This window comes from Cucumis sativus, chromosome 1, assembly GCF_000004075.3.
Source record: "Cucumis sativus cultivar 9930 chromosome 1, Cucumber_9930_V3, whole genome shotgun sequence".
Classification (NCBI taxonomy): Eukaryota; Viridiplantae; Streptophyta; class Magnoliopsida; order Cucurbitales; family Cucurbitaceae; genus Cucumis; species Cucumis sativus.
Window position 1 is genome coordinate 13,292,813 of NC_026655.2, and position 10,512 is coordinate 13,303,324.

The 10,512-nt window shown below is 32.1% G+C and overlaps 1 protein-coding gene across 3 annotated transcripts; it reads right to left on the reverse strand.

Moving 5' to 3' along the window:
* Window positions 1-292: 292 nt before the first annotated feature.
* On the reverse strand, window positions 293-5,596 carry LOC101222353 (uncharacterized WD repeat-containing protein C2A9.03). Of its 3 annotated transcripts, none has more exons than XM_011651107.2 (10): window positions 5,437-5,596; window positions 5,105-5,264; window positions 4,856-5,023; window positions 4,622-4,708; window positions 2,137-2,271; window positions 1,918-2,028; window positions 1,748-1,839; window positions 1,556-1,661; window positions 1,355-1,441; window positions 293-1,253 (listed from the first exon to the last, which is right to left on the reverse strand). In XM_011651107.2, the coding sequence occupies exons 2-10, from the start codon at window positions 5,258-5,260 to the stop codon at window positions 840-842; spliced, it is 1,356 nt and encodes a 451-aa protein (XP_011649409.1). In that variant the 5' UTR covers window positions 5,261-5,264; window positions 5,437-5,596; the 3' UTR covers window positions 293-839. The 3 variants fall into 3 exon arrangements, with proteins under 3 accessions (XP_011649409.1, XP_031736636.1, XP_031736635.1); XM_031880776.1 differs by lacking the exon at window positions 5,437-5,596 and adding an exon at window positions 3,272-3,326; XM_031880775.1 differs by lacking the exon at window positions 5,437-5,596 and having other exon boundaries at window positions 3,272-4,708.
* Between the last annotated feature and the right edge of the window lie 4,916 nt (window positions 5,597-10,512).

Below are 10,512 nucleotides of genomic sequence, written 5' to 3' on the forward strand. Positions count from 1 at the left end.
ATTTCTTTATACCATTAACCATCTGGAAGCTAATGCAACACTACCATCGATACAAGAAAAAATTGTAATATAATCAACGACCTAGGTTTTTAATCCAATCTTTATAGTAATCTAATTACATTCAAACTTCTCAGAATAAATCCTTACACTTCTCAAGCTTGTTGTCAAACTAAATCCTTGAGACTTCTCAAGCCAAACAAGCGAACACTAGAAACAAATAGCCTATCTACATAATGAATTTCCTCCAACAGGGAAAGAAATATCAAGTCAGATAAGAGAAAGGAAAAGACCATTTGAAAATATTCTATACAAATTGAAATAAATATATATATATATATAAGGAATGAAATGAATGGAACCAATCTGTTCAAAATGGACTGACCATATTCATTCCAACGCCCAACATGACACACAAGACAGCAACAACAGGAACGAGGTCAAAAGATGCAAAGCACTCCCAACACCCAAAGTATTTACTAAAAAGGAAAACTTCAGGCAGACCTCTCTTTTTTTTCTTTCTACTCTTTCCACCACCTTGATGAAGATGACCTTCAAAATCCAATTACAATTACATATAATAGAGACATTGTAATGGTTATGGTGCCTGCTTCTTTACTCTCAATTTCTGTAGACATCACCATCATCATCATCATCAACCAAAATCTGCTGCTCGCTTTGCTACATTCAACACTTCAAACACTTAAACACATGAACTGGAAAAGGAACCAAATACATATTTATTTTCTTATATACAAATTCCATCAATTAATCAGTCAGCAGCATCTGCTTCTTCTTTTTGCTTCATTTTGGACCATTGTTTAACCATTCTTCTCACTTGTCTAGAAGATGGAATCTATGTACTTATTATGATGTCGTTTGTTGAACTCTAATACACTACCATAGGTTCGATCAGCGACACCAATGAATAGAGCTTCTGTGTCGGGACTAAAGGATATTCCAGCAATTTCACCAAACAGATCAATTTCTTGTGCTTGTTTGTAACCTGTGTGACTTTCGTAGATATGGACAAAATCTGCAGGCTCCGCTGTCGACAAGAATTTACCGTCAGAACTGAACTTCACACACCTGATTGCTCCCATTCTTCCCTTGAGTACTGCTAAGGACTTGGATGTATTCCTTATGTCCCACAGCCTGCAAGTCCTGTCTTGGTTCCCAGTTGCCAATATGCGTCCATCAGGGTGCCAAGCGGAAGCAAATGAGTAATCCAAGTGCCCTTTCAGGCTCTCTATCACCTGTTGTTCCAATGGAATACCGTCAACATTTACAAATTTAACAATATCCGAGACAAGATATAGTGTTCACGCATCAGTAGAAAAGCTTGGAGGATACTTACTTTGCCAGAATTGGCATCTGCAAGCAGACAATCTGTGCTGTCTCCAAGCACTGCAAGCATCTTTCCATCTGGACTAACAGCAGTGTTCTGTAAAAACAAGAGCCAAAATTAAGAAAAGGAAGTAAAGCAATCAGAATATGATAAATGAATCGTCAATTGTGAAACATTATATGGTGGTGTTGTTGAGTTTGCATCACTTACATTCACAGACCAGCCGAAGGTGAAGCCATTGAGGCAGGTGAAAGTCTTGGCATCGAAAATCCTAACTTTTGCATCATTATTTGCTGCGACGACCCTCAATGCACCACTGAAAAGAAAAGGGCACCATAAGGTTGTATGCCCTGAGGCAATCAAAATATGAAACTCCATCGCCTTTGATGGGATGAAACTTACTCTTGATTATGAAATATATCAACAGCGTTTGTAATTGCATTTTCTTCTGTTGTCATTTTGGTGCAAAATGCAACTCCGGGATGATCCAAGTACTGCACCATGAGGGAAAAAGTGAATTAGATATTTGAAAACCCCATTGATACGTAAATGGCTTATAAAAATCTCCACACCTTGCAAATTAGTTCTCCTTGAAAACCACCTGCCACGATTAAGTTCTCCTTCACTGTCATTGTACTTATCTGCACTCTGGACAATGACTGGGATGAGAGTCCAGGGCGTTTCTGTTCAAGAGATCATCAAGATGGACCCATTATAAGTAAAGTAACTAATTTATTATCAAAACAAAACTTTAAGCACCCTGGGCCAGCTTAATGAGTACATGTACATACCAAAGTGGGAACAATTGGTTTAGCCACATTGAGTACTTCTTTGCCTCTCCGAAGCAATGAAGACCAATGCATTACTGAGTAGTTTTGCATAAGGTATACATCATGCTTAGAAGTTGCCCACAAGAGATTTCTTAGCTGCAAGGTAGGAACAAACAAGTCAGTTATTGTCATTAGAAGACGACATTTAAATATTTTAAATCAAGACATAAATTCACACTCTTCTCTCTCTCTTATTTCACTCTCTTTTCACTGTCTCTCACACACATGACACAACATGCAAATGCAATGATTTCATTTTGGCTTTAGGGATGTGCATTATAAGGTGCCCCTTGAATTAAAAAACTCGTAAGCAATAAAATCCAGAAGCAAAAGTAGCTGCCGCCAACAGCAGTTGAAAGGTAATACCTTCAACTCTATCCTCCAATGATGTGATTTAGGTGCATGAACAAATATGAATGCTCAGAAGATAAAGAAAAATATTTTTGAACAAGAAGGCAATGAGGAAAAGTGAGAGAGTCTCGCTGAAGAAGAAGTGGGTTTAGGTGTTTATGATTTTCAGACTTCACAAACTGTAAAAGAGAATTGAACTGGGACCACAAGTTGGGCTATTTAGAGTGTACAGCAGGTAGAATTAGATAAATAGAGAATGCTAATAAGGCTATCAAAATGCAGGGCAAATAACATAGGCACAGAACTAAGCTCCATAACGAATGCCCAGACCAGCAGACAACTGACAGTGACTACTCTGTAGACAGACATAAAAGAAATAGAAGGTACTCTAAAAAAAGAAAACAAATAAATAATTGAAAAAGTTGACTGAAAAGAATCCCGTGACCACACCCACATTACAAGGTACAACTTCAGGACAAGTATAATTATTCATGTTCTAAAAAATATAACAATCAAAAGCGTAATTCAACTAACAAATAAAATATCATGAAAACAGAGTATAAGAGAAAAAGCACAAGAAAGTCAACTAATAAAAACTCACATTCAATTGATGAAAATCTAGTAATTATCAGGAATAAATTTCATTAGAGGATTTCAATTAAATTAGCCTCAAAAGGCCAAAATCTACTTGAATCACAGGTTGCTACAGAGGTGTCTTAAATGTTCATATATTTTCCTCTCGTACCATATAAAAACGTCCTGGCAGCTGCTCAGATATAATTTCCAGTCTGCTTTAAAGGCTGAAATAAACAGAAATAGCATTCCTAAATGCCACAGATAGGTTAAAGTGATAAAGTTGTATTTAACACCCTGATGAGAAAACGTATTTGCAACAAAAATTACAAAGAAATAAAATAAACGTGGGATTCCCCAGTTGTCATTTGTCTCAGAAATATGTAAGAGAGAACTCCAGACCAAGAAGGTATGTCCAAGAAAATTAAAAGTAACAATAAAATGGTTGCACTTTCTGGTAAAAAAGACTAACATCCTCAGGAAGAAACTAACATTAGTAGGATGTAATTCCGATGATCAAAGGTACTAGGTAAATGATGTCTGATACATATTGATGATTGCATCCTCGGTATAAGCTTTTAAAAGTAAACTATATACTGTCCAAGATATGGTAGCAAAACCATAAAACAAAGCAGGCACCAATCATATATCTATAAAATAACAAAAAGTATTCTACTCTGTCTAAGTATATCAAGAGCGGCATTTCAAAATTTCAGAGGTTACATTGAAATTATATAATTGTAAGAGAAATGGGCACCGTCATCCATAATTATAGCTTAACAGGTAAACAAAGCATCCAGATTACAAAAATTAGATCAGCAATTGCATGCCTGAACAAGCACTGAATCGTGGCCTCACGGGACCATAATTTTTAGCTGAAAGACTTTTCAAAGTTAGTTAGTATTGGGCAATTTAATTCATCGCAAATGAACAAGTTGTAAAATGGAGTCAACATAAAAAGAATTTTGGACTTCATACCTCAAAACGTATGATCAGGACATAGAGCTAGAATCATTTATAAACAGATCCATAAAGGATAATAACATATATAAAACCTGCAAAACTACAATGCTAATGATGGTTGTAATATTATGATCAAGAGACTGTAAACCAAGAACGTGTCTTGACCAGGCGCAGAGATTTAGTAAATACGACTTCGGACAATTGCATAGCTTGTAAGAAATGAGGTCTACGATGACCAACTAGAACCAATCATTTATCATATATGGTGATGAAACGTGCATCTAGTGCACAAAACCTACAATGAATCTAATATTGAATTAATGGACTATGAATTCGATGAAATGAAAATTTCTAAAAATTTGGGGGAAAGTAAATGCGTAGGATGGTCCAATAAAATAATTCCATTTAGTAGATTTCAGCCCTTCTAATTTAGGAGTTCGGTTCTTGATTTCTACGATAACTAATTACTTCTTGAGGGATGGACGGGGTCTTAAATCCGTATAAATGAAACACAAACCCTCATCTTAAATAAAAAAAAAAAGGCTCATAAAGTCTATACCTGAAAATGAACAATTGTTGATTTAACAAGCCTCGTATTGAACTGGAAATCATAAAAACTATTCCCCTTCTCCACTTGCAAGCATTCCTGCCAAAGACGAACAGATTGAAAAAAATGCAAAACTCGAAGCAAAATTTACTAATTGCAAGCAAAAACACTCTGCCTAAAGCTTAAATTACTTAAGCAACACGCCAGAAAATACAGGGTAATGAAAATTAACGTAGGGAAAGTCACCTTTTCCAGTTCCGCTCGAGAACTCGACAGACTCTCATAGTTCCTGTACTGGCTCAAACGATTTTCCCGATAATTATCCCTGGTAAAGGTGAACCTCTCCCAAGGAATTCCCTGGATATCTTTCCCATTCCTAAAATCCAAAGCAGAGGTATCCGTCCTCGGTGTCGTCTATAAAATCAAAACAATTCATAACGGCTATCAGTACAACAGAAGAAAAGTTTAATTGACAGAGAAGTAACAATTACTGACTGTATCAATATCGTCCTCAAAGTCGGAGTCGACGTGCTCCGTATTCTTATTAGTATGAAATTCATCATCAGATAAAACAGAACCGTCGTCAAAATCATCGACTTCATAATAATCATCCACAATATACTCAAGATCGTCGTTCTGAAAATGCTCCATCGACCTACACGCAAACCTCAATCACTAAACAAAAACAGCACCACGAGGATGAACGAAACACAACATAATCCAAAATGAAACCAATCATCAAACAAATTGACGATACGATTGATGAAACATACAAAACAAAGACATGAACGAAAAGAGTAGAAATGCAAGAATGAAATAGTATATACCACAGCGGAAGGAGATTGAAACAGAGAGAAGAGAAGAAGTATTGAGTTGAAGTTCAAAGAAAGGCGCAAATGGAGAGAAGAAGAAGAAGAAGAAGAAGAAGAAGAAGGAAGAGTCTGGAAAGTGTGTTGTGTTGAAGAAAGCGAGGAATAGAATTAAGGAGAGCTTGGTTTTATAGAGGAAAAAACTGAACGGGACGGAAACGGGTTGGGGAGTGAGTTAGCTCGGTGAAGGGAATCGGAGTGGTGACGTGGAGAAGAAAGGTAGGGACAGCCTGTGGGCTTTTGCAGGGAAACCGCCGGTTTCTTTACAAACGGCCGTTTACTTTTCAGTTAAGGTATCTAAGTTTAGGAACAAATTGAGAGTACACCATTATTGCCATTTTGGATACCAACTACGAATCACTTCATCCTTAATGATATCAAATATTTATCTTCTTTTTTTTATTACTATTAAAATGTTCGATGTAAATATAGATTTTTAATTACATTATATTACTATTTTATTCAAAAGTGCTAGCATTATGCTTCAATTGTTTGATTCAAAATGGAAAATGGTTTAAACTTAATAAACCTTTTATCTATTTATAGTATTATCATCCTAAACAAAATAATACTCATTCCCTAACTTACAAACTTATTTAAAACACTCTAACCAAATTTAATAAAATTTGATTAATTACACAACTCTTTAACTATATGTATTTCTTTTAGCCAACTTATAAAATACTCCCGCCTATACATAATCAGTACAAACATAATTTCTTTCTTTCTTTTTTAGCCAATTTATTTTAATGGTCTCCTCTTTTAATTATTTAAATTAGTGTATTTTAAACTATTTTGAGTCGATTTTGATTGCATTCACGAAAAAAAACTCAATTCTATTTAAAATTTGTTTATTCACACTTTTAAGTGGTTAATATTTTAATTTTTTACGAAATCAACAATTAAGCAACACAAAAATATATAGAATCCATCGTACAGATGTAGTAATATTAACTACTTCCACGGAATAAATAAAAAACAATTTTATTAGAGATAATTTTCGGAATATAATATGATATTAAGTTGGATAGTTTAAAAATGAAAGACTATCATATGGGTGGGTGGGTGAAGTTACCGTCATTCATGATAATAAATCTTTTAAAATAAAGTATAGTTTTTAAGTAAAGTATAGAAAGATAGACAAAATTACACTTCATTTGGAAATTTTCACATAAAAACTAATTGAAAGAAATGGTAGTTATAATTCCCATTAAAATCAATATTGCCTTACAAGTTAACGACCATTTCTATTATAATACTCGTTGAAAATGGTTTAAACCAAAATTTATTTTATTGTTTCTTTCCTTTTAATAGAAAAGAAAAGGAAAGAAGAAAATGTGGGAAGTAGCTGCGTGGCATTTTGTCCACAATTATGATTCATTATGTCCACGTGATCGTCTTGCGCCACGAACTCGATGGATATTGTTCACTCCTTACACGTGTCATTCATATTTAACGGAACCATGACGCCCTACTGCCGTTATTCTTCCTCCTAAACTCCAAACACAAACTTAAAATTATTGTATTATACTAGTTTAAGAGTTTAATTACCGTAATTTTAACATAGGAGTATTGCATTAAATTTGTTTGGCTCCCCATTATAAAATAATCAGGGGTAAATATAATAGACTAAAATGTCGAATCAACCAACTTGCGGTCTATCGAAGATAAGAAAAGGTTATCGATGTCGATTTGAGAAGATTCCTAACAAACAACATTTCATAAAAATTTGAAGGGCTAAAACCGACTTCAATTGGTTGGTTTGTGCTATATTATGAACGAAGCCGAATTGAACATTCACCAAATCGACCATAGTTGACTCGAAGTCAATTTGATTGGAAAGCTAACTCCAACGCACCAACAAATATTCATTCATAGTCATAGTAATTAAATACAAAGTAAGATATATTTCTTTCAACAATAAATTTGTTTATTAAATATTAAAGCGAAGAGAAGAAATATATAATAAGAAGCACATAGATATCTCGATATAAATATGCTTTAAAAAATGTTAATTCACGAGGTTTAAATCGAAACCTTTAAAGAGTGTTTATTATAGTTTGTATTTTAAAATGTAAATTATTTTTTGTTTGGATTGTAATAATATGTGTTTGTGACATGAATTATTTTAAGTTGAGAAAAATAATAAACACAGTAGTAAATAAATAAAAGTAGTAAAAATTATAGGTAAATAGTAAAACAAAATTTAAAACTAAGTATTTAGCGTAATTAAAAATAATTATTAAAATATCGTATAATAATTGTGTAATAATAATTAGAAAAAAAAAAGAATGAAAAAGAGGAAATAAGAATAGGGTTGAAGGCGTTAACCGTAGTTGAGTTAGGGGTGGAACCCAGAGTTCAGACTGGGTTAGAAAAAAGTAAATTCCACCGCCTATGATCTCTCAGTTTTAAGGACGCGGGGCCCAACATCCGACCATCTAATCAAGGCACAGACTCGACTCTCCAATGCCGAAAATTAAAAGCCAAAACCAAAACCCTTTTGAAAGTGATATTTTTGTCCATATTTTTTATTCTCTCTTTAACCCATTCCCTTCCCTTCCCTTCCCTTCCCTTCCCTTCCCAACACATATTTTAATTCTTTTAACATTTCATTATTTCTTAAATTAATCCCCATTTAACATCTCTTAATATATTTTTTATATTTTTATTTTCTATCAAGAGAGAGAATAAAAGTATTTTGTTATGTTTATTAGTGATATCTTTAAAAACAATATATGTTATTTTAATTCGTTAGGTGGAAGAAAGGGAAGACCGGTCACGGATTTGAAATAAATTATAATATATGTTTTTACTTCAACAATTTCATCCCAATTACTCCAACATTTATCCTCTTCTTTTCTCTACTAAACTATACATCTCTTTACTTTTTTATATTATTATTTAATTCTCTATCTTTAAAATAATGATTAATTTAATAGGTAATTTTAATTTTAACTAATGCAATTCTAATTCAAGCGAGGGAACTAGTTTACTAAAATACAAAGTCTTATAAGAGACGATAAAAGGGATAAAACACTAATTGCATTTTAGAGATTTATAAACTGTAACTTTCTATTCTAATATGAACAAAAGACAAGTTGAATAGTGAACATTTTGAGAGTAAAGTTTGAGGTTGGAGATATATATATATATATATGGATTTTTTTTTAATATTTAGTTTGTAACATATAAATAGAATATTATGCAATAATGAGAAGCGAAGGGGGATATTTAATCATGCTTTTAGAAAATAGACTTGGCAATTTGTGAAGTGTTGGGGTTGATCTGACATACTACTTGTGGGTCAGTGTGACCCATTGAAATGTAATACAAACAACTATTCCTTTTTATTTATGAAAATGCTAAAAGAAATCAATAAATATTTCAAATACTTTTTCAAAGAAAAAACTATCATTCATTAAAGATGATTGATATATTAACAAAAGATATATATATATACACACACAGTCGTTTGCGTTTACCTAATATCTCTAACTATTATTCAACTTTCAATTATGTGGATCGGAATATGCAAGCTAAATTAAATAAACATGTGTATACTTAACTTAATTTTTAAACCTTTGATATCTTTGGGAGTTAAAATTGATGATTCTACCAATAAGTAAATTTTATTTTCTTTCATAGAGCGGTTTTGTGTGGACTTCGTATATTTGAGTTTGGTTGGTTCATATACATCGGTCTTGAACTCAACCATAAAGCATTTGAGATAAATTAAATATATTTTAAAAACTCCATTGGACTTTAGCTCAAATATTAATATCAAATTGAACCAAATAAGTTATTCAATCCAAGCGTCGTTACGAAAACACTTGGCATTGTTGGGATTAACCAATTTCAATTTGAAACATGCTCTTTTAATTAGCCTTAAATTAAACTATTTGTAATTTTGTCGTAGCAGTTGACGTGAAAAATTGTGATTGATCCAAAATTTCTCAGTCCATATATATATTTAAACGGATAGTCACGTCTTTTATATTTTTAAATTTTATAATATTCGTTATTTCATTTTTTCTTCAAATGAGAAAAAAAGAAAAAACCACCGTATTAAAACCATCAAATAAAGTAAAAAGCTATTGTAATAGTTTGTTTTTCATTTTTATTTTGGATATTTTAAAATAAAGCAAAAGAACAATTGAAACTATTTAGTCTATTAAAATATCTTCAAGCTTTTTCCTCTCCATACTAATTTTCCAATTATTATAAAACAACAACAAAAGGGGGAAGAACATTAATGGCCAATTAAAATTTGGTACATAGTCTAACTCCTTGACCCATTTGTCACACGCAACCAAAAATATATATATAAATTAAATTTCCCCTGAAAATAAATAAATAATTTACACTGCTACTATTTATACCACCACGAGCCAAATTCAGAAGAAAAATAATCCATTTCACCTTTTTTTTTTTAAATAATAATAATAATTCATTTAACTTTAACGTACAATCAGGTTATTATTAAAAAGAGTTTGTCTTTTTTCAACCCAAAAAAAGAAAAAAAGAAAAAAAAAAACGTACAAGCTGACTCAAAAAGAATAAAAATGCATAATCAAAAGGATCGAATCGCTTTTTGCTCACCAAATATATGTTTATAATTGGTAATATATATATAAGTACATCATCATGTCTTAAAAAAATATTAAAATTAAAAATTATGCATAATAATTACACTTTTCATGCTAACTCGGTTTTTTTTCTACACGAAGAAAAAAAATGAAAAGGCAATATAAAGTGGGAAATAATATTAAACATGGTGACATGCTGAGCACGTAGAAATTGTTAAAAGAAATTTATCTTTCTTATTTGTTGTACACATTTACATTTTAGAGAGGTCCCCTGATACACATTTACATTTTATTAGGCTTTAGTAACACCAAATCATGACCGTTGAAATCAAAATCTTCAGTTTCATGAAATTTCGATCAATTATATTAATACTGATTCAATAGCTTTTATTACCATCGCTATCATTTTTTCTTTTCCATAGTTTCAAATATTTTATATATCCAT

Coding starts and splice junctions, on each gene's coding strand:
- LOC101222353 (XM_011651107.2), bottom strand. CDS start 5,260: ATGGAGCATTTTCAGAACGACGATCTTGAGTATATTGTGGATGATTAT. Junction 5,024..5,104: donor TTGAGGACGATATTGATACA/GTCAGTAATTGT, acceptor TTGATTTTATAG/ACGACACCGAGGACGGATAC. Junction 1,254..1,354: donor CAGATGCCAATTCTGGCAAA/GTAAGTATCCTC, acceptor TTGGAACAACAG/GTGATAGAGAGCCTGAAAGG.